The sequence below is a fragment of the Psittacula echo genome (assembly GCF_963264785.1).
Source record: "Psittacula echo genome assembly, contig: SCAFFOLD_76, whole genome shotgun sequence".
In the NCBI taxonomy this organism is placed as follows: domain Eukaryota; kingdom Metazoa; phylum Chordata; class Aves; order Psittaciformes; family Psittacidae; genus Psittacula; species Psittacula echo.
The window spans coordinates 255173-278949 of record NW_027664242.1 but is presented as its reverse complement, the minus strand read 5'-3'; the positions used below and the strand labels follow the sequence as shown (position 1 = coordinate 278949).

Genomic DNA, 23777 nt, shown 5'->3' with positions numbered 1-23777 from the left:
TTTCCCTAAGTGTCACCTATGATACCCAACCTATCACCTACAGTATGCAAAGTGCTCCCTATGGTATCCAACCTTACACCTATGGTCCGTAAATCCCACCTATGATACACAACCAAACATCTATGGTACCCTAAGTGCCACTTATGATACGCAACCTAACAAGTATATTATGCGAAGTGCCACCTATGATACCCTCCTAACACCTATGATTCCGTAAGTGCCACCTATGATACCCAAATTAACACTTATGGTACCCAAAGCGCCACCTATGATGCCCAACCTAACACCTATAGTACGCAAAGTGCCACCTATAATACCCAACCTATGACAAACAGTATGCAAAGTGCTCCCTATGGTACCCAAACTTTACACCTATGGTCCCTAAATCCCACCTATGAAATACAACCAAACATCTATGGTACCCTAAGTGCCACTAATGATACCTAATGATACGCAACCTAACACATATGTTATGCAAAGTGCCACCTATGCTACCCAACCTAACACCTATGGTTCCCTAAGTGCCACCTATGATAGCCAACTTAACACCTATGGTACCCAAAGTGCCACCTATGATACCCAAATTAACACCTATGGTCCCTAAGTGCCACCTATGATACCCACCTAACACCCACACTTCCAAAAGTGCCACCTATGCTACCCAATCTAACACCTATGGTTCCCTAAGTGCCACCTATGATAGCCAGCCTAACACCTACTGTACCCCAAGTGCCACCGACGATACCCAAAGTAAAACTTATAGTACCCAAAGTGCCACCTATGACGCCCAACCTAACATCTATAGTATGCAAAGTGCCACCTATAATACCCAACCAATCACCTACAGTATGCAAAGTGCTCTCTATGGTGGCCAACCTTACACCTATGGTCCCTAAAGCCCACCTCTGATACACAAGCAAACATCTACGGTATCCTAGGTGCCACTTATGATAAGCAACCTAAAATGTATATTATGCAAAGTGCCACCTATGCTACCCAACCTAACACCTATGGTTCCCTAAATGCCACCTATAATAGCCAACCTAACACCTATAGTATGCAAAATGCCACCTATGATACCCACCTAGCACCTACACTTCCCAAAGTGCCACCTATGATACCCACCTAGCACCTACACTTCCCAAAGTGCCACCTATGATTCCCACCTAACACCTACACTTCCCAAAGTGCCACCTATGCTACCCAACCTAACACCTACGGTTCCCTAAGTGCCACCTATGATAGCCAAATTAACACCTATGGTACCCCAAGTGCCACCTATGATAGTCAACCTAACGCCTACTGTACCCCAAGTGCCACCTACGATACCCAAATTAAGACCTCTGGTTCCCTACGTGCCAGCTATGATGCCCAACATAACACCTATGGTCCCTAACTGCAAGCTATGATACCCACCTAACACCTATGATTCCCTAAGTGCCACCTATGATAGCCAACCTAACACCTATGGTACCCCAAGTGCCACCTACTACACCTGAATTAACACCTCTGGTTAGCACAGACAACAGCCCCAGGACTTTATTAACCCCGCACCTCCCACAGACCGGCCCCCCCCCCCCAGCACAGACAACACCCCCAGGGCTTTATTAACCCCGCACCTCCCACAACCCCCCCCCCAGCACAGACAGCACCCCCAGGGCTTTATTCTCCCCCCCTTGGCCCCATACCCAGCCCACACCAATCATAATGTCATGAAAAAGAGAATCAAAAGGTAATCAATCTGAATACAACTTGAATGAAAGTGAGCAAAAAGTGACTAAAACCCAAATACAAAGTGAATTAAACTGAAGAAATTCAAAGAAAAGTGCATAAAAGTGATTATACATGATGAAAAACTGAAAAACACCCCAAAAGAGAATAAGAAATTTCATGGGGCATGAGCTGTGGGTCTTTAGGACATCATGGGGAAGTGGAGGGTGTCCCTGGGGTGCTACAGGTCGCCATAGGGCAGTGTGTGGGGGGTCACTCTGGGGTTTCTATGTGTCACTGGGGGTTGTTATGGGCACCTATGGGTCACTACAGGGTCTATATGGGTCTCTGTGGAGGGTCCGTGGGTTGCTGTCGGGTGTCTATCGGTTGCCGTACATCCCTATGGGATGTCTGTAGGGTGTACGGGACTCTACGGAGTGTCCATGAGTTTCTGTGGGTCGCTATGGGGCATCTAAAAAAAAAAACCAACAAAAAACCACCACCACCAAAAAGAAGTTACTAAAAAGGACTACAAAGGAAATCAATCTGAAGAACAAAAATAAAGGCACAGCAAATAAAGCTGACTAAAACTGTGTAAAGTCAGTAAACAGCAAAGCAAAGTGAATAAAGTGATTATAAAAAGTAAATTAAAGTAAATAAAAGGCAATAAAAGTGAATAAGCCTGAATGAATCTCAAATAGAAGTGAACGAAATTTCCTAAAAATGAATGGAAGCAAATGAAAAACCTGGGGTACCTATGGGGGGCAGGTGGGTAGTGGGGGCCCTGTGGGGCGCCACGGTGGTTGATGATGATGTCATCCCAGTCCTGGTGACATCACAACACCGTAAGTCATAAGGGTTGTCACGGGACCAAGGGCGGGTGGCCATGGTCTATGTATGGGTTGCTCTGGGTGTCTATAGGTCACTAAGTGGTGTCTGTGGGTCTCTGTGTCCACGGTTTGCTGAGAGTTGCTGTGGGGTGTCTCTGGGACCCTATGGGATGTCCGTAGGGAGTCTATGAGCCTGGGGGGTCGCTATAGGGGATCTACTGGGGTCTATGGGATGTCCACGGGTTGCTCTGGGTCGCTACGGGGTAACTGGGGGGGGGGGGGGGAGGGAACTTACTAGAAGTGACTAAATCAAATCAGAAGAAAACCGAACGAAAACTGAAAGAAAACTGAAGAAAAAAGACAATAAGATGTCAATAAAGTGATTAAAAAGGAAATAAAAATTAATAAAAGTGAATAAATCTGAATGAAATGCAAAAAAAAGTAAATAAAAGTGAAAGTGCAGCAAAGAGTCAAGTGGTGTTGGGGTACTTATGGGGTGTGGGGGCCCTACGGGGTACTTCGGGGGCCCTACGGGGCTCGCTGTGTCGGGTGGGCCGCCTGTCCCCCGGGGAGTACCTCCTGCTGGGCACGGAGGGCCAGGAATATCGGGAACGCCACCGGGATCAGCACCGGGAGCTGCTGCCTCAGGTGCTGCTGCAGCCCAGCACCCCAGGGTGCTACTGGCCATCACCTACTGAGTGATTTTCCTGGGCCTCCGGGACGGATCCCGGATGACGGCAGTGACGACAGGAATGCTGGAGGTTCCCTGCTGAGCGCCACATACCATGGGGCTGCCGCTGCGGTGCAGGGAGCTGGTGCACGCCTTCGATGCGCAGAGGTTTCGGCAGGGTAAGAGTCAATCTAGCTTCATCCTGATCCATGGGCTCTTCCTCATCATCTCCATCTGCAGAAGTGCAGAACAGCAGATATTATCAGCCCTTTCCTTGCTCGCGAGTAATCAAGCAGCCATTTGCCTCCTCCCGACTCAGCCTCCGAGTGACCTGGACAAAACGCGTCTCTTACCGAGGCAATCCTTAGAACCCGCAGCGGCCTCTCCTCCGCGTGTCCGGTTTAGAGAGAAACCACGGCAAGGCAGACTGGGCAATTCGGGACATCCCTGGCAAACCCCAGGGCAAAGCCTGACCGCAACAAACAGATGAACTGCTAGGGAAGGGAAGGTAGAGAGGGGCCGCACTTCAAACCACCGCCGTGCCAGCTCAGATTTAGAAATGCTTTTCCCAGGCCAGCAGAAACCTGCCTTTTAACCAAAGGGAGCAACGACACTTCCTTCGTCACACACTTTAAGCACTCAAAGTTACTGAGCACCTATCTCACTCGCTTCAGCTCCTGCAACTCCGTGACTGCTTCTTTCTCGTTTCCCTTCCATCACAAGCTTTCAAATCCCAGGAAACATCAGCAGAGCCCTTTACGCCTCCCATCAGATTCCCAGCACACTGGTGTGCTGCTTCAGAAGCCTTCCCAGCCAGTAAGAAGGGCCCAAACTAATAATCCTTGTTATTTAGACAGAGCCACCCTTGCTTGGGATCTCTCCCAAACAGACTTCAGCAGGAGCATAAGCAACAACGTCTTCTCCAGATAGATTTGAGTCTCACCTAAACACGGGTATTTTCTACAGAAAGACACGCTTTGGATTCCTCATCTCTACCTGTAGACAAAGCTAACCCCAAATTTCTCAGTTGCTTCTGGGTAATACCCGACGGTAACTTGGCAATAAAGCAATTTTACAGGTTGCGTACGATGTACGAAAGCACACAGACGTTACTTACCGCCGGATGATCCGGTTTCTGGTGCGCAGGGAGCAGATGGAAGGCATCCCAGCAGTCTTCCCCGGATTTCCCCTGCTCTTGCTCTGGATGATCGCATGCAGACAAGAGCGGGGACAAGGCTGAGGAAAAACAAACGAGAATTGACAAGGTCAGCCCAGCAAAAGCAGCACTGGAGTGCTCTGAGCCTGTTTGCTAATACAATCCAGCAGCAGGAGAGCTCTGCGAAACATCAGGGAGCGCCAAAAAGATGCAACCGCTTGGGAGAAGGTGCTGGAACCCTGAAAAATGGCTTTAGGCGTTTCTGTTCCCCCCGTTTGCCTTCGGACCCTTTGCTTACTGCCCGTGGAGGACTGGTGTCACCAGCACACTCTTTTCGCTGCAGCACAGATCGGCCGACGCCTGTGTAGCTGACTCAAACCTGAGGCCAGCAAGGACTATTTAGTGCTTACTGGTGGCAGCTGCCTTCCAAAGCAACACAGAGGAGGACCGAATAAAAACAGCAACCTGGAAAACGCAGAGCAGCAGGGGAAAATCGCTGTTCTTCGTGGTTTCCAGGTGGGGAAACTGAGGCACAGACCCCTGAAATGTGTCCGGAGAAGCACTAAGGGGAGAGGCAGAGAGCTGGAAAAAGACCCGGCACAGGGCTTTACAAGGACACGACCTGAACCTGCCTTCGATCTCCAGACCTCCCTGGGCCACCTCAAACTCCACCTGCGCACCGCCTCTCCGGCGCCCTCTCTCGGGCTTCCCGGAACACTGCGCACGGAGCGCGAGGCTCCGGCCCCCGCTCCCGCAGCCAGGGGGCCGGGACGCAAAGCTGCTGCTGGCCATCCCCTACCCACGGTTGCTCCTCAGACTGGTGGCACCGCTCCGGATGCCTCCACGTGTAGGGAATACCCAGCACCTGCTTTGCGTAGCTGCTCCCCAACTGTGGGAGCAGGGGCCAAACACTTGCACTCGCTGTGCTGTGACTGAGGATACTCGAGAGCACTCGACCCAAGGACAGTGAAAAAAAACAGAGGGCAAAGCACAGCTGGACCGCTGCAGCAGTGGAGCTGCTCCTGAGATCCCCAGCTGGAGGGAATGGGCAACAACCAGCAGGCACGCTGCTCCCTTCACCGAGCCGCTGACACTGAAAACGTGACTCCTGCTGCCACCTCCTTGTCACTGCTCCACTTTGGGTCTCCTAGCAGTAACGATTTCAGCTAACAGCCCAATACAGAACACAAGTGGTAAAAAGCAGCCTCAAAGTTCCGCTTTCAGTAAAGAAAACATCCAGACCCCAATAACGAAAACAACAGAACGCACCAAGAAGTGACCTTAAAAAACCTAAACGCCTCCTATAAATAAAACACCTCCGAAAAGAAAGCCTTACAGAAACACTCGTTCATGCACACACTGGGAAACCTGGACACGTCCCAGAGCTCTTCACTCAGCTGATTCCATCGCAGCAAACATCAAAACACACCAGCACAAAGCACCACAGGACTCCAAAGCGACAAAAGACAAAACAAACCCCAGCAAACTCACCCAGCTAAAACCCAAGAGTTGAATGAGCTCCTCCCTGCAGCACTCTGCCTTTATACCCCAGGCGGCACCCACAGCCCCTCCCTCAAAGCCTTGGGGCAGGGGCGGGGGCAAACCACCACCTGGGATAAAAGAGGTAGGACGACCAGAGCTTGGCTTTTGGGCTGGTGTCTGTAGCCTAGAGAGGGTCTGAGAGAGAAGAGGGCTCTTGAATAGAGCAAACCCCAGCGTGCTTTCTTCAGGAGCACATCCCCACTCCAGGATGCCCGAGAGCAGGCACTCGAGAAGCCGTGCGCGGATGGAGCTTTAGGTGGCAAAACGAGGGCAGGAGCTCTGTGTGTGTAGGTGATGCCTGCGAGAGCAACGCTCTTTGGTTTCCAAAAACACAAAAACTGCTCCGGGGAGCGCTCCCCGGAGGATGGAAAATGGGCGGGGAGCAGCAGTTTCGGCGCCCGTTGCGTGTGCAGCCCCGAGGAATTGAGCGTGTGCTGCCACCATGTGTCCAAACGTCGGTACTGCAGGTGGTGGGGAACGGGAGAGCGAAGCGGCTCCGGGCCTGGTTCGCTGCTGCCGTCATGTGTGGGAATCTCGGAGCTGATGGGAGGGGGGCGCCGCGCTATGGCCCCGGGCACCGCCCGCTGCTCCCATTCTCTGTCGAAAATGCAGCACTGCAGTGGCTGGGGATGGGAGAAAGCGGCTGGGAGCCGCTTTCCGTTGCTACCGAGTGCCCAAAACGCGGCACGGGAAGCGGGGAAACAGAAGTATGGCGGCAAGAGACGAACGCTGCTGCCGTCTTGTGGCCAATATTCGGTACTGCACACGGTGCAGAAATGCGGCTGCCCGTGTGGCGCCGAACCAATCAGAGCGGAGGGAGGGCCGGGCTACGGGTGATTGACAGGCTCAACAGCCAATGGGGAGCGAGCGGGGCAGGGCCACGGCTTGCCGGAAGCGGGGGAGGGGCTAGGCGTGACTGAAAGCCGCCTCAGCCAATGGGGAGCAAGCAGGGCGGGGCCACGGGTTGCAGGAAGCGGGGGCGGGGCTAGGAGTGACTGACAGCCGCCTCAGCCAATGGGGAGCGAGTGGGGCGGGGCCACGGCTTGCCGGAAGCCGGGAGCGGGGCTAGGATTGACTGACAGCCACCTCAGCTAATGGGGAGCGAGCGGGGCGGGGCCACGGCCGACGGGAAGCGGGGGCGGGGCTAGGGGTGTCTGACAGCCGCATCAGCCAATGGGGAGGGAGCGGGGCGGGGCCACGGCTTGCCGGAAGCCGGGGGCGGGGCTAGGAGTGACTGACAGCCGTCTCAGCCAATGGGGAGCGAGCGGGGCGGGGACACGGCCGACGGGAAGCGGGAGCGGGGCTAGGGGTGACTGACAGCCGCCTCAACCAATGGGGAGCGAGCGGGGGCGGGGCTAGGAGTGACCGACAGCCGCCTCAGCCAATGGCGACGGAGGGGTGCCTGAAAGCTATTCCGGTGCCACACTGCCGCTCCTCCGCCTGCAGTGCAGTGCTTTCGCCACATGATGGCAGCCGCTACCGTAGCACTGAGGCAATCCTTTGCTTCCCCCCCGTCTGCACTAAATGCAGTACCATGGTTTGGACGCATGACGGCAGCACCGATCCGCTCCCGGCGCCACACCGAGGCCCCTCCCATCTCCACCCCCTGCAGTTCCGTACCCCTCCCACTTTTCGTGCAGTACCGATGTTCGGACACAGGGTGGCAGCACACGCTCACTTTTCGGTACCCAAGAGGCAACGGGCTGAGAGCAACGGCCGCTCCCAGCCCAGTTTACAGCCTCCGGGGACACCAACTGCTGCCTGGGGACTTGAAGACTGCACTACTGGGGCTGGGGCTAAGTTGCTAAGGGAGCTTTTACTGGCGATTCGTTCAGGCTTGTTCACTTTTATCACTTTGTATTTGCTTTGTCGGAATTTATAAGCGCGTTCTTCTCTTTTGCTTTTTATTCTCTTTACACCTTTTTATTCATTCACTTTTTCATTCATATTTTTTTTCAGCTGTCTTTGCTTTTTAATCTCTTTTAGTAACTTTTTTTTTAGGCGTCCCATACCTAAAAATACATAAGAAATGGGCAAAAACGGGTTAGAAAAGGAAAAAAAAAAATGGTTTAAAACACATTACAAATAGTCAAAAACGGAATAGGAATGGCTTAAAACAGGTAAGAAGCGGGCAAAATGGCTTAGAAGTAGCCAAAAAAGGCTTCAACTGGCACAGAAATGGGAAAAAATGGTTAAAAATAACCAAAATGCCTTAAAATGGGTTGGAAACGGGCAAAACAGGGGTAGAAATGGCCAAGAAATGGCTTTAAACTGGATAGAAATGTGAAAAATGGGTTAGAAATGGCCAAAAATGGCTCAAAACGGGTTAGAAATGGCCGAAAATGGGTCTGAAGTGGCAACAAATTGGTTTGAAATGGTGATAAATGTTTTAGAAAGAGCCAAAACAGGCTTAAAATGGGTTAGAAGTGGGCGAAAAAGGTTTAAAATTGCAAAACATTTGGTTAGAAATGGACAAAACTGGTTTAGAAATGGCCGAAATGGCTTAGAAGGGGTTAGAATTGAGCAAAAAAGGGTTACAAAGGGACCCTTAAAATGAGAAATGGTCAAAAATGGGTTAGAAAATGACAAAAATAGCCTAAAATGGGTTAGAAATGGGAAAAATGGGTTTGAAGTGGCTATAGATGCCCTAAAACGAGACAGAAATGGAAAAAAATGATTTGAATAATAGACAAAAATGGCTTTTAACAAAAATGGCTTTTAGAAATGGCAAAAAGAGTTTAGAAATAGCCCGTAAGAGCTTAAAACGGATTACAAGTGGGCAAAACCGGGTTTGAAATAGCCAAAAAAGGTTTAAAATGGGTTAGAAATAGCCAAAATTGGCATAAAACTGGCAAGAAATGGGAAAAATGGGATAGAAATGGCCATAAATAGATCCTTTGCTCCTTCCTTTTTTTCCCCTCCCTCCTTGCTTCGCTTCTTCGCCTCCCTCGTCCCTCCTTCCCCTCCCCTCCTTCCCTCTGAATGAGAGTGAATACAAGAGCAGAGGTTCTAAGACAATCTCATGGGAGAGAACATAAGAATACAATTGAATATGGGGAAGAGAATACATGGGAAGAGAATCTAAGAGATTATTGGAGAAGAGCATCTGGGGAAGAGAAGAGAATCTAAGATTAGAGAACTGAAGAGCATCCAGGAAGAGAATATAGGGGGAGAGAACAGCATTGAATAGAAGAGAATCTAAGATTAGAAGAGTACAGAAGAGAACCTAAAAGAAGCCAAGAGAAAAAACTGAAGAGCATACAGGAAGAGGGAAATCAAGAGAATCTAAGAAAAGGAAATGGAAGAGACTATAAAAGTATATAAGCAAATAGAAGAGAAGGGAATCTAAGAGAAGAATATGGAAGCAAATACAGAAAAGAGACAAAACAAGAATGTGCTCCTGGCCTGATAACATCTTTATTTTCTCAGGACAACTATTTAATTGCATTAAAAGCAGGAATCTTTAAATATATATGGTCTTGTCTGTCACGGAGCTTCAAACCTTTGCAGCAGTCAGCAAGCTGTGAGAGGCAGCTGCACCAAGGGAATCCTTTCTCTGAGGCAAGCAGCTGAGCAGTGATCTGTTACAGCCACCCGTCAATGCTCGCTGTGCAGGGACACTAATGCCATGAACGTGGATAAGCTTTGGCAGGAGCCACCCAACAGGAGGGGATGCTGCTGTGTGCACGGAAGGCAGAGGCAAATCCCCAAAGCGCTTGCTGGGGGTGCACTAAGTAGCAATTACAGGAGTTTGCCATTCCCATCCCCAGCGGCCTTACCTCCTCCTCCCATGCCACTTTGCCATGCTTCAGGGCAGCACCCGAGGACCTTGCCCCTGTACGGCTGGGTTCATCGGCACACTGCGTGCTGGGCAGCAGGCATCACCCGCAGGGCTCTGGGATCACCAGGGTGCGGCAAAGGCAGCAGTAGAGAGGGGTCCCTTGGAAATGTGCTGTCTGCCTGCAGGCACCGCTCTGTTATGGTATCTTCTTGAAATCGGGGGCTAAACACGCATCTCTGTCCCTGCGAGAGGTGCCCGGGGCTGCCGGGAAAGCCAATCTGTGGCACAGGCTGTGTGTGTTCTGGTCTGTAAGCCCCCCAGCAGCTACGGTACAGTGGAAGTCTTGTCACTGAACAATGTTGAGCAGATAATACCTTTCAGTGAACTAGAAACCCGCACTAATGCTGCATGCCTGGCAGGCTAGGAAAGGTAGAAACATTTGGGCTTACGCACATGGAAGCTGTGGCTCATCCTGCTGTGGTTCAAGTGTCATTGCTCTTATAGGTAAATGGAAAAGCAGCCTCGGGCCTCCTGCTGGGCTCAGGGCTCCATCGGCGGCACCAGAGGAGCTTTGCTTTCAAGAGGTGATACTTGCTATGCTGAGAAGTGACCAGTTCCGATCGGTTGAAATAAAAGTGAATTTCCCCAGAGCTGGGTGTTGCTCGCATCGGTACTGGTACTTGGGGTAGCAAACAGTGAATGTGAACCACATGCTGAGCAGCCCTCAGCATTTCCAATCAGCCAGTTTCCTCTCCCTGGCTGCATTAAAGTATGTTCCCCCAGATGACTTTAACCTCATGTCAGCAAAGCACTTCAGCTCAAGGTACCAAAGACAAGCTTCAGCAAGGGCACAATCCCACCAGACACACCAAAGAGCGTGAGGACAAGAACCCCTTCCATAAGGAAGAAGGATAATTGTGGCTTTGGGGGTTTAAAGAGACCCTCAGCAGCTGTAGGGAAACGCCTGCAGTCACTGGGGTTCTAATCCTAGGATCACAGAACGGTTTTGGTTGGAAGGAACCTTTAAAGGTCATCCAGTCCAACCTCCCCTGCAATGAGCAGGGACATCCTCAACTAGATCGGGGTGCTCAGAACCACATCCAGCCTGGCCCTGAAAGTCTCCAGGGACGGTGCATCCACCACCTCTCGGGGCAACCTGTGTCAGTGCTTTACCACCCTCACTACAGAAAAATACCGGGGCTGACCTGCACTTCCTGGTCCTCCCTCCCTCCAGCCCTTGCCTGCTCCTCAGCAGTGCAGCTCCTCTGCTGCAGAGCTGGGATCCCTCTCAGGAAAATCAACTCTTAGCTCTGAAACTGCCCCCCGAGTCTCTGCCCACACAAGCAGATCAGGATGGCAAAGCTTTGTCCATCTGTGTACATCACCTAGACAGAAGCCATCATAAACAAGGACAACACGCTGCGAGCACTGCGGTGCACTCCCAGGGGCTTGGGAAGACTGCACGGGTACTAATTCAACAAAGACAATACCAAGAGCTGTAAACTCTGCTGGTAGTACCCAAATGTCAAGAGGAAACCGGGGACCTGCATTATTACAACATCCAACAGGACGGTTAGAAACATAGTGGTCATTCCCCAAAGAGCTGCTGCAAAACAGCCTGCAAGCCAATCAATTGCTCTTTAGGCAAAAAGCAATGCAACGATCTCAAATCAGGAAAGCAAATCAAGCTGAGAATTCCTGTGACAATGTTTTCCATTACATGAATGTAATTGACTGGAAGGGAAAAAACTTCTTGAATTAAGCAAGTAAACAAGTTGAACAAAATCATTTCTTCCTTGTTCAAGCAGAGGAGGTGGTTTTGCTCTCATTTACTGGCCCCAGGTACTTCTATATGAGGATCTAGATCTGTCCAGCTGTTAAAGTGTCACTCTGCATTTATGGCAATGTAAGAGGAAACAAAGTCCTGCATCCAGATCTTGGGCCCCAACTCAAGAGTGATGTGGAGCTGCTCAAGTGAGCCAGAGGAAACCATGGCCATGCTGCGAGGGCTGGAGCAGCTCTGCTCTGGAGCCAGGCTGAGAGAGCTGGGCTGGGGCAGCCTGGAGAAGAGAAGGCTCCTGAAGGGGAGGCTTTAGAGCAGCTCCAGTGCCTAAAGGGGCTGCAGGAAACCTGGAGAGGGGCTTGGGACAAGGGCCTGTAGGGACAGGCCAAGGGGGAATGGCTTTAACCTGCCCGAGGGGAGACTGAGATGAGCTCTCAGGCAGAAGCTCTTCCCTGTGAGGGTGCTGAGGCGCTGGCACAGGGTGCCCAGACAAGCTGTGGCTGCCCCATCCCTGGCAGTGTTCAAGGTGGACACAGGGCCTTGGAGCAACCTGCTCTAGCGTGAGGTGTCCCTGCCCGCCCGTGGCAGGGGTTGGAACTGGATGAGCTTCAAGGTCCCTTCCAACATGAACCATTCCATGATTCTACAAAATGCAGAAATGGGGAGGATAACTACAGGCAAATTACAGACCAATTGGTGAAAGCAGAGGGCAGATGGATTTCCTCTCTTGGCAAGGTCAGAGGAGCACGTGCTACCATCACCAGACATACCTCCACTCTCCTCTGGTGCTTCCCATTAGCAGAAACCTTTCTTTTCCTTTTGGTCTTGCCGCTGAAAGAAAGAGGTTAAAAAAATCTTCTGGAGCTCTTGAAAGGGTCTGTGCTGGCACACACGATGTCCACACGAGCGCACGCTGCTCTGAAACAAAAGGGTTTATATTTACCGAAGAACAAAAAGTGGGGTTTTCTTCAGCTCAGGAAACCTCTGACGTGAGTCCGCAGCATCCACACCGATGAGGCTGACAGGCTGGTGTGCAGCCTAAAAAGCACGCCCGATCGGTGTGCAGGTCGTGCGTAAAACTCGTTCAAAGCAGACACCCTCCTATATGGCATCATACAAGCAGGGTACTGCGGCAGCTGTCCCTTTAATAAACGGCTTGTTTCACAAACCTATCTATCCTTATGTCACCTTTATGTTCCTCCTCCTTGTGCATAACAAACATAAATTGGTAAGAAGTTAAGCTTTGATTTTGGAATTTTAATAAAGCTGAAGACACCCAAAGGATTGCACAGCAAAGTGACATTTCAAATGGGTAATGCAGGAAAGAGATGTTCATGGTTGAGGGGTGGGAAGGCAAAAACCCAAACCAAGGTTAAGAGTGTTTTTATCTCGCTGCCATGGAAAAGGTGGCACCTTCAAAGGTCACCCAGGCTGTCTCATGAAATTTTGTAGCATCCCATGTAGCTGTTCCCCCTGTTTCACACCACAACCAAAACCGCAGACGGAGGCAACAGGCACGAAACGAAACACAGGACAGGAAAGTCCATTTAAACATTAAGAGAAAATGTTTACCCGCAAGGTGATCACTGGAACAGGCTGCCCAAAGGACTTGTAGAGATCTCCTTGGAGATGTTCAAAACCAGAGCGCACAAGGCACCAGAGTCTGAGCAAGGGGTGGGAGTAAACATCAAGAAGTCCCTTCCAACCTCAGCCACTCGGTGAACAAGGCAGGATGATGGCCTTGGGCTGTCAGTCAGAAGTCCCTCACAGCATCAGCCTCTGTTTGGGAAACACAGTCGCACCTACCACAGGCAAACAGCTCCCACAGCTTTTCTCTGGGGCTCTCCTCACGCGTCTCTTCTGGCCTTAAACGCCTACAGTGACCCTCCCATCCCTCTTCCGTGCTGGACCCAAACAGCTACTGCAGTGTTCCACATAAACACGCTTCCCTGCCCTCCTCCACCGCAGCACCTCACAACTGCCAGACGGCATCTGAGGGGCTTATCAGCGTGTGGTGCAGAGACACTGGATGCAGTCCCACCTTACTCACTGATTACACCAGTAACAACGGTTAGAGCATGGCTGGGTAAGGAAAGAGCAACTGATGTCACCCGCCCGCACTTGTCCCATAAGTATGGTACCTCACGCTGTCCCACACGACAGCTAGACTGGAGAGGCACGGCTCTGACAGACGGACCACTCGTTGGACAAGGAATGGGCTGGTTGGTCCCACTCGGGTCCTCTCCTCCGCACGGCCTTCCTGGCCAGCTGGGCTGCAGCACTTCCTCTGCCTGATGCCACTGGGTGCCTCCTGGGACAGGGACACCTGGGACCTGTCTGCATCCTGCTCTCTTTCACTCACCACACCACTGCCTGCATGCTCTCACCACTGAGCTCTAGCCAGCAGCTTCTCTCCTCTCACAGCTCACAAAGCCAGGAGAACACCCATTCTCGTTTTATGAGCAGTCAACTGCCAGTAGCATCACTGCAATCAAGTGTTTCAGCTGGACAGGTACTAAGAGTGAACAGGCGGTGAGACAATTCCCCACCAGCTGTGTTGCACGCTGATCATCAACACCAATTATACAGCCCACCCCTGAGCCCTTCAGGGCCTAGAGCTCTCTCTTATCCCCTCTATTTCTGTCAATGGAGGGTACAAGAAGTGAGGCCTTCTGTCACCCATGCGAGATACCAAGGCCTCGGTTCACTTGCCAGCCTGAAGCCTCTGCTCAAACGGGAGCGCAGGCTGCAGCCCTGCCACTGGCCCCATTGTGGCCATCTCCAGCTCCATCCCTGCCCCGGGCACCCAACCCATCTTAAGAGGCCACTTCGGTCCAGCAGCCTCCGTCTCAGCAGGGTTGGGGAGACTTTCTTCAGCCTAGAGAGAGGCTACACTCTGTGCCAAGGTGCTTGGGGCGCCCACCTCCCTGCCCAGAGCTCTGCAAGCACAACTCAATCCAGCAGTCAGCGGGAGGGCCCTGCACGGGATGGTCTAATCCCAGGTATCACATCTTCCAGCTTGCTTAGCTGAGGTTTCAGCACAGCTGCTGAGCACCACTGCTAGCCACCAAACACACCGGTTTAGGAAGTGCTGAGTGATGACATGCTAGACCTCAGTGGAAAGTTCTGCCACCATTTATTTAGCCAGCAGATCGACACTGAAGACCAAACGGGCATAAAATCTCCTACGCAGGAGGAGGAGGTGCCAGAGAAACCCTTAAGTACCAGCGAGCTGTTGGTGCTGGGCACCAGCCCTGTACATGTAGCCTGTGCCCATCCTGCAGCCCCACAGGCTGGCCCTGCTCCTCCTGGCCAGGATGCACGGCTGCACAGCCCCCACATGTCCTGCCTCTGCTGACACCCGCTGCTCATTCTGTGGCCCTAAACCTACAGCTAATACCACTTGGGGTTCATTCTCTCTTGCTCTCTGTGCACTGCTGCTCAGGGTCCTGCTGGGGCTGCAGGGAGGCAGAGGAGCATCAGGTACCTGGCTTCTGCGTGGCAGCGCAGTCCCTGCGATGCAGACATCCATGCGGCAGGTCATCATCTCTTTCAGTTTCTGTCCTTACTCCAGGGTATTCTCTGAGCACTTTACCTGGAAGATCACAGCACATTATTTCCTAACAGGAGCTGCGAACCAGAAGCTAAATCCATTCTAACATGGGAAACAAGTGACTCAAAAAACTTCCCTTTTTCGACCGAATGAACCCTTGCATTCACTCCCAGGGTCTTTTGAAGCAGTTCCGTGGTTAGGGTGAGGACATTACTGCTTTCAAGGGCTGCAGTGACAGATGAGCCCAAAAGAACACAAGTTTCAAGAAAAGAAAAGAACAAAGTGCTGTGCCTTAGGTCACTGTATTTGAGAGCTGTGAACAACAGCAGCAAGGTCAGAGCAGGCACTTTCCAGATTTCTTCGTGCTGTTTGGAAACAGAGAGGAAAAGCCTCTCACCTAAGTGCTGTGCCCCTCACCTAGAGCTCTCCTGCCCCAGAGGCAGTGTGTCTGCTCACTCCTGGCTGTGCTTCCCTCCCAGGTCAGCTCGCTGCCGAGGCCCTGGCCAGCGGTGCCCATGGTTACATTAACAGCCCTGTGAAGTACTGCCCTGCCCAAGTCTAGTCTCATCTCTGTGCAGCACACGTATTACATCTTTGCTGACAGCTACCCATCCCTTCGAGAGGGAAAACCAGGGCTGTTGCCACAGATGTGGCAGGTCTGAAGGCAGCTGATGCAGAAAATGCCATGCCCTTACCATGCTTCCCACCCCGTTTCCTTCTTCTTCTCCCTCTGCTCAGTTCAGGTCCCTTCCCTCACTCACCACAGCTCCTGTGCTGTCCTTAATCGTTTCATCCGCCACAGTCACCCTTCACCCCTCCGGTACCTGCTCACTTCTGAGCTCCCCACACAAGGAAGGAAGAGGATTTTACATGTAAGGGGTCTGGTGCATCCGCTTTTTCATGGCATCCTGCTGGGAAAACCACTAGATGTTTGCCACCACGGTGCTACTGTGGCACCCACGGTGCCTTCAGCCTCTGCCTTGCTTCTCTTCCTCCAGGCTCTCTTAAGGATCTGCAAGAAGCCTGATACCTGGTGAGCTGCTGGAGGAAACAAACCCACCCTGGCCTTCCACGGAGGGGGACGGCTACTGCCCAGTTCTCCCCAGTCTATGACGGGGGGAAAGCAGGACGTACGCCACAGTGCTGCTGACCTTGTCCACTGAGCCCCAGACTGCTCCTGGGCCTCCAGCAGCAGCAAGATGCTGTTTTACAGCCATCTCCATCCTTTTCTCACAGCTGCACGTTGCTGCCTAGCTCCTCTGATGCTGCAGCCGCTTTATCTACCCCACCCTAAAGCATTTCCAGCAGCCGCAGGATATGCTAGCTTATCAAACTGCACCTCTGTAAAGACATTTTGTGCTCAGCCATACCCCATCTGTGCTACATGGCCTGCTTTAAAACTCCCTGCTCATTTCCTCCCTCCTCCCACCAGTCTCTGATCTGCCTGGAGCGCTTCTGAGCCCCGATGCTGGGAACTGCATTTGGGCCACATCTCCAGCCCCAAGGGTGGTGCCAGCCACAGCCCTTTCATGCAGCAGAGCACCACCAGCCCGGTTTGCCTGCCTTGTACTTGAGCACAGAGGCTGCCGCTGGCATTGCAGACCAAGGCTGACGAAAGCAATCTGGGCATCAGCCACGCCAGCAAAGACATCTGCCTGACGCACCTAATGAGCATAACAATGTGGCAGCTTCAGCCTTTGATGTAAGCTATTTCCCTACTGCTACTTACTGTAGTTCAGAGAGGTTTTCCTCAGGTGACAGCCAACGGCTTCCTTCCAGGGTGCAGGCAGCGAGCAGCAAGCCTCTGTTGGGAAACCCAGAGCTGAGCACACAAGAACTGAAGTGAGCTCTCTGCAGGAGTCACGTTAGTGCCTGTCAGTGCCTAAGACACTTACATAGCCCCCAGCAACTGAGTTATTTGGGTCTTTATCGGTCAGTGAAGTCTGATTTTGCAGCAAGTGCTCTCACCAGCTGACCACAAGGAGGTTTCAGTTGCTTGCAGAGGCAAATAACTGCTTAACCAGGCCTGTTCAGTCATGGTGCTCCTTCCTAAATCTCGGAAAGCTGTAGGGTGTCACCATCAGTCTCCTGTAGGAATGGCAAAAAAACAGACTTCAGATTCAAAGGTTAAATTCCTTCCAAAGTGCATTTAGATGCAAGCAGAAATTCAGTGACGTATACACAGAATCACCAGTTCAGAGAACTGTTCCTTCTGCAGGCCACATACAGCCACTGTGCGCAGGATGGGGTCTGAGAAAAGCTGGTTTTTATCAGCCCGTGAACTCACACTCTTCACATAACCAATTCCTTGCAGAACAGCCTGCAGCCAGTGTGACGCAGGCTCAGTAGCTACTACATACATCTGACGGACCTCGCAGGGTGGCAGAATGCCTGCCCTGAGCAGGAGCCATCTCATGCAGCCCTTAATGGCAAGTTCCTTGTTTTGCACTGGTGGTCCCTCTTTCAGGTGCGTCTGTCTGCTTTACATCCACAGAATTGAACTCTCTCCTGGAATGCATGGGCTTAAAATCACGTTAATGCTTGCACCCCCACTGCCCTCACAAGGAGTCGACAGCTACATGCCTCACTCACTCACTTAGGGTTTCAAGCATGCCTTTGGGATGCAGGAACTCAGATGCATCTCTCTTCCTCAGCTCTGAGCAGGAGCTCCAGGTTCGCAAGGCAGCCCAAAGGCTCAGAAACCTACTCAGAGCAGAGCACGAGCATGGCCACCAAGTGAGATCTGCTATGCCCCTCCAGGCCTTCACACCACTCCTCTTGTCTCCCAAGCCAGCAGACCTGGTAGAAGAGCTTTTGCTCCTGGGTTGCGCTGGGCTTTAGGTTAGGTTGCTGCAATCCCTGCCGAGCTCATAACCAAGCTAAGGGTAATCTTACCTCATTTGCACAGCCTGGCTTAAGGAATCCCATTGTCACGGGATGCCCTCACTGTCTATAGGGGTTCTTCTCACTGCTATTCCACCCCTCCATTCAAGATGCCACTATTTAATCAAGACTGTCTGCCGTGTCCTATTGCAAGTGTACTTGGAGATATTTACACCTAAACTGAGTAAATATAAACAAAGCTTGACACAGGCTGCATCCCAGTTAGAGGCTGACTGAGAAGGCCAGCTTTGTAGACTCAAATTCACATTTGTGATGGGCAAAGTAAGTAGTTACTTAAATACCTTGTTTTCTATGGCATATGCATCTATCAGGAGGTCGGAGGAAAGTCTTACCATGTCTTTTCCTATTTCAGGTCTCCTAACACCACACAACTTCTGCACAACAGGACAAGGAATGTGTCCAACAACTGCAGTATCACAAGTCTGGAGCTTTACCACCATGTCCGTCTCTTTGAACTTGCTCTGTGTAACATCATTTTCTTGTTTGGAGCTCCATGTAATGCCCTTGCCCTCTGGGTGTTCTTCTGCAAGATAAAGAAGTGGACAGAAACAAGGGTGTATGTAATCACCTTAGTCTTTGCAGACTGCTTTGTCATCTGCACCTTGCCTTTCATGGCTTATTTGCTCTGGAATAAGTCAGCCCGAGATGAACTCGGCCAGTTTACAGAGACAACGTATTTCATCACCATGTTAGTGAGTATCTACGTAATTACATTTATCTCCATTGACCGATACATTGCCATAAAACACCACTTGAAAGCCAGGGCCTTCAGGTCTCCATCAAAGGCAGCCCTTCTCTGTGGGTTTCTGAGATAATCCGTGCCATTGCACAGATCTGGCAGAGCCAATCCACCCTCTGCTTCCAGAAGGGTACCGCCGTGCCTGCTGCTCTGAGCCTGCTCTCCATGTGCTTCATTTTTATTCTTCCGTTAGCAATCTTGACTTTTTGCTCCACAGAAGCGATCGGGAGCCTCAAAAGATGCCTGAACACCAATTCACCAGAGGAGACATCAATCCAGAAAGCTGCTCACATTATTTGTGCAAATCTGATTGTATTTCTAGTATGTTTTCTGCCAGCCTTCTTTGGGTTACTTGCCAGGTTCGTAATGGAGAGCGTTGAAGCTACCTGTTTCACGCTCCACGTTATGAAGAACATCTCCTCCATGACAAGCTGTGGTGCCACATCTATCTGCTGCCTGGATAGTGTCTGCTACTACTTTGTGACCAAGCAGTTCCATGAAGCCCTTCTACCGCCCAAAACCAGCAGTGAAAAAGCAGATCAAATCCACCCCTTGCAGACACACACTTGCTAATGGAAAGCACGGGGTGGAAGCAGGGAGGCAAGAGGGATGAAAAACAGCAAACCCTTCCCCCCAAAAAAAAAACACATCTCTGCAACATCAGGATAAGACACATCCTCAGTGTTATTGGGATAACTGTTGCTCTTTCTCTCTGGAGAGATCAGAGAGTCATAGAATAGTTTGGGTTGGAAAGGACCTTCAAAGCTCCTCTAGCCCACCATCCCAGCCAGCAGATCAAGTCACGACACAAACAAGGTGTTGCACAGTGTAGGTGTTAAGAGCCACCACTGCTGCTGAAGTTTGAGCCAAAGGAAATGGGACCTTCTCCAGTACTTGCAATCATCGTAGGTACAGGCGTACCTGCTAAAAAGGGGCAACCCTCTCCAAAAGGCCTGGTATTAACGTGAATTTTGTCCTTCCGTCCCCAGTGACTTGACTCCAGCTTTGACTATGGTCTTAGATCACTGGATCACAGCTTCAAGAGGGAGAGCCATGTTGGATGGAGAATAGATGCTAAGGTCACTGTCTCCACCATGCACTTATTTGTACATAACATGCAACTAAACAAAGGAAACTGAGCACCCATACAGCAATACACAAATCCACTTCAGGTACTGCTATATAGATGGTCACTTAAAACCAAGAAAAAACCCATGTACTACAACGCCAAACCGAATACATCTGTGCTGCTCACACCAAACCATACACTGGCAGTTTCCTGACTGTCCCAGGAGATGACAGTCCTGTTTGGAAACATCCTGAAGGCCTAAGCACCCTTTGATTTGCCTATCCCACAGTGCCCTTAGTCATCCTCCTTGTAGCATGTGTGGGTAAATGCCTTCCCAAACCTTCGCTCGCGAAGCCAAGCCATCAGTCAATCAATCAATATAATTTCAAAGCTTGCAGCTATTACCAGGACACAGCTATTGCTGTGCATGGAGGAAAGACACTGGCCTGAGACTATTGCCCCATTCCTGCCCTTTAACACTCCTATCAGCTTGTGCCAACACCCTGGCGGTTTGTGAGACTAAAATCATTGTGGGTATAAATAAAGCCGTTACTGCATGGAAAAACAGAGCCCCGCAAAGCATTCTAGACCCCAGAAGAGAACTTTTTCCTTGTGCCTATCAGGTATAAATCTGTCAAGATCTGATCTTCCTCCCTGGATCCCGGACCACGCACCAATGTCAATGGCTGGCTTTCCAACTGCAAATCTCCTCCGTAATACCTGCGCTTGCTGACTACGCACCGGGTATCCTCCAGCCCCACAGGGAAGTGACAACAGAGCAGCTCAAAACAGTTAAGCCACAAATGGAAATCCTGGGGCACTAGAAGGAAGTGCCCCATAGAGTCAGCACGGGAAACATTACAGAGTTGTTGAAATGCATGCGATAGCTGTATCTCCTTTGGCTCCACGGTCCCTGACTCTGAGTGTCTTCCGACTTGTAAATACCTAAAATATTCTTCCAGGGAATGCAAATCCATATTCTGCTCCTTTAAACCTACAGACAACTAACTTTCTTGGTGACACCTTACAAACGGCTCCCTAAAAGTGTCCTGTCACCTTCTAGTGTCTGCAGGCCACACGCCAAAACCACTGTCTAGGCACCAGCCAAACAACATATGAAACAATCATCCCCATCACAGAAAACACCCCTCATCCCAACAGCAGATCTAACTGCTTTGTGTCAACGCCTCGGCACAGGACCCAGCACGAGGGAAGCTCCGCAGAAAAACGGATGAAACCCTTCGGGTCGTTCAGTTGATCATTTACGTCCCAGTTTGCTTTGACGCGTTATTTAATGCTCTGACATTAATGGTCTTTCACTGCAAGCAGAGCGCACGTGACCAACTTCATCACAGCACACGCTGCTCGGTCCTCCTTCTGTCTTTTAAAGTCTCTTTTCAAAGAGAGCAAAAGAAACCAGACACAAATTGTGCCTGAACTTAAAAATCATCCATTGCTTAAGGAGGTGCGTGAGTGTTGTCACCCTTGTAGCTGTCAGCAAATACACTGCTATTAACTATCCTTGGAGAGCAAGGGGCTTAGGGTCCCCGTCAGCCCATTCTCCGTTACGGTGTGCTGTCAATGCTCGTGACAGGCATCACTTACGTGTGCAGGCAAGAGGTGTTCAGCAAGGAAGACGTCTTCTGCTTTCAGAAATAGCGCACACGGCCTTCAGAAACGCTCTTTCCTGTAGGATCCCCTTCTGGGCTTCCGCATCTCACCGGTTACAACGAATGCCTGTTCCAAACAGATCATCATGAAAACGTTCGCTACTTTGAAGAGAGATGAAGGTTGAGCCATATCAACCTGTTCTCCTACTGTTAACCCAGAAAGCAAACTACTTACTTCTTCTGCAACCCCTGTCACTGTTTACGGTTTCTGCCTGTTGACATGGGGCACCTTGTCCAATCCCCAGGGAGCTCCAATGAAGTTGTCTCCTCTGAAATACAAAACAGCAACGCGTTTGAGACTGTGGCCTCCTCGACAGGCCTCGTAGGATGGCAAATAAAAACTGCTGTTGAGATACCATTTGCTACTGGTTTATAGCCAAAGCATTTCAGAGCAATTTCTTCTTCCCCAAGCGCAGACTTTTCCAATCCAGGAAGGATCACAGACAAGGCACTCTATCAAATAAACTAAACAGCTTCCATGGTTTCAGCCCAGCCAGCAGCTAAGCACCACACAGCCGCCCGTTTACTCCCTGGCGATGCCCAAAGCAGTGCAAACGTGCTAGAACATTTGTAGTTGGCATTCCTACACGTAGCCAAGCTTGCTGCATATAGAGCTGTATGGAGTGAGCGTTTGTCTCTTGCAGGAAGCAAACTGAGGCCTCCCACTGTTCGTGTTCTACATTAAAAACATTAAATGTTTCTTTTTCTCATTGCAAAATAGAAATTTCCTGACTTCACAACCCCAGTCATCACGAAGGAATGGTTTTTGTGGTTTGCACTGACTGCTAGGAAAACAAAAAGGGAAGCATTTTTAGCGAGTGGGAATAAAGCTATTTCACAGGATTATAGCTATAAATAAACATTCATTCAGTAAATGGAACAGCACCTTTGCCGCAACAAACCACGGAACCTGGCCCACAGCAAACCAGCAGCCATCACACAGCACTGCAATAGCAAACCATGAGGACAGCGAGGCTCCGATCCACACATCTTTCTGATTTCCCTGCACACTAGCCTCGCTCACAACAGGAGGGAGCAGCAGCCACAGTCCATCAGAGCTCCAACAAGCAGGGCTGGACCACTGCATTCTCCCGACGTTTCAGCAAGATAGAATCTCTCTGTCCCTCGAAAGGAAAAGATGCTGGCAGCGGCTTAAACTTTATATGAGAAAATTGATGCTGCAGTAAATCTTAGGCTGTGGGGAGCAGGGGGGACACAAATAAGATGCAAAACTAACATGCGAGGAAAGCAATCCAGAGTCTTGCTTCTATGTGAGCAGCCATCAGATTCAGCAGTTTTGGCCCTTCTAAGCAGGAAAGGCAGGGGCTGCCATGAGGCGTTATTTCACGGTGTTGATGCTGTGGGAGCATGGAGAGGGCTATAGTACAGAGAGCCCTACAAGGCAGACAAGGCCAAGATCGTCCCCGACAGAAAAAGGAGGCAGGAAGCCCATCCAACCTGTCTATCAGCAAACCGTACCAGGAGCACAGGAAAACCTCACGAGAAGGCCTTTCTCCGACTGAGAAACAACCTCAAGCAGGACATCAGGCAGAGCTTACGAGGGAAGGAAACATGACTCTACAAAACACAGTCAAGTCTTAGAGATCAAGTACAAAGATCAAACAGGTCTCAGCAAATTCTTCCCTTAGACATGAAAAGCTACCTACAAATTACAAGCAAAGAAGTGAGATCACCTAGTACTGCTGCTGCTAAAACCAGCAAACTTGTCCAGCTATGCCCTGAGAACCACCCTATTGCTTTGTCACAGCTTTCAGTAAAGATGAAGAACCCAAAAAGTCCAGAAGTTTAAAGGAATCGGCACATGAAATCTCACGCCAGCAACAAGGCTTTTAAATAAGCCAGACAAAATAGGGTCAGGGGGCAAAGACCACCAAACAGAGCCCCTGCTCTTCGCACGGGTGCTGGTTCCCAGTAGTGCCCCCACACTACCCTGATGGAGAGCTGCCAGCAAGGACATGAGAAAACAGCACACGTCACCTGCACCGTGCCACACGGTGACAGCGTTCACAGGGCTGAGACAGGCTCAGAACTGCTGGGGCAGGGGAAAACACCAAGGGAGCATCACTGGTCCAAGGCGGAGGTGACAAAACCGGCAACTGGATGGAAGAAAGGAGCCATAAGGAGCCGAGGTGGAGAAAAGAGAAGCGTGAGGATCCTGACCCAGTGGTGTCCAGGAACCAGACAGAGACCCAAGAGCCACACCAGGAGACGCGCAAGGTCTCTGCAGGTAACGCTTCATCGTAGCTTTGCCTACCGGTAGCTGCTGTTGAGCTGCTCTGACATATCCTGGTGAACCTGATGATCACAACCAGCTCTTTTGCGCCTGGTAACATGATTTGTCCCTCCCTT

The 23777-nt window shown here is 50.8% G+C and overlaps 2 protein-coding genes across 12 annotated transcripts; one reads left to right on the top strand and one right to left on the bottom strand.

Moving 5' to 3' along the window:
• Window positions 1-260: 260 nt before the first annotated feature.
• LOC308232614 (uncharacterized protein) lies at window positions 261-22523 on the bottom strand. 11 transcript variants are annotated; one of them, XM_080639837.1, is made up of 8 exons: window positions 18262-18399; window positions 16921-17113; window positions 16755-16829; window positions 13045-13251; window positions 12243-12614; window positions 9688-9868; window positions 4328-4446; window positions 261-3444 (listed from the first exon to the last, which is right to left on the bottom strand). In XM_080639837.1, the coding sequence occupies exons 6-8, from the start codon at window positions 9711-9713 to the stop codon at window positions 3218-3220; spliced, it is 372 nt and encodes a 123-aa protein (XP_080495963.1). In that variant the 5' UTR covers window positions 9714-9868; window positions 12243-12614; window positions 13045-13251; window positions 16755-16829; window positions 16921-17113; window positions 18262-18399; the 3' UTR covers window positions 261-3217. The 11 variants fall into 11 exon arrangements, 8 of the variants coding, with proteins under 8 accessions (XP_080495963.1, XP_080495964.1, XP_080495962.1 ...); XM_080639838.1 differs by lacking the exon at window positions 9688-9868 and having other exon boundaries at window positions 1603-3444; window positions 12243-12303; window positions 12416-12614; XM_080639836.1 differs by lacking the exon at window positions 9688-9868 and having other exon boundaries at window positions 1603-3444.
• Window positions 18229-19636, top strand: LOC308232616 (G-protein coupled receptor 35-like; the record flags this gene model as incomplete). Its single annotated transcript, XM_080639844.1, is given in 2 exon segments — window positions 18229-18736; window positions 18739-19636. Coding segments are annotated over 2 exon segments (1011 nt in total), but the record flags the coding sequence as incomplete, so codon positions are not given.
• Window positions 22524-23777: the final 1254 nt, after the last annotated feature.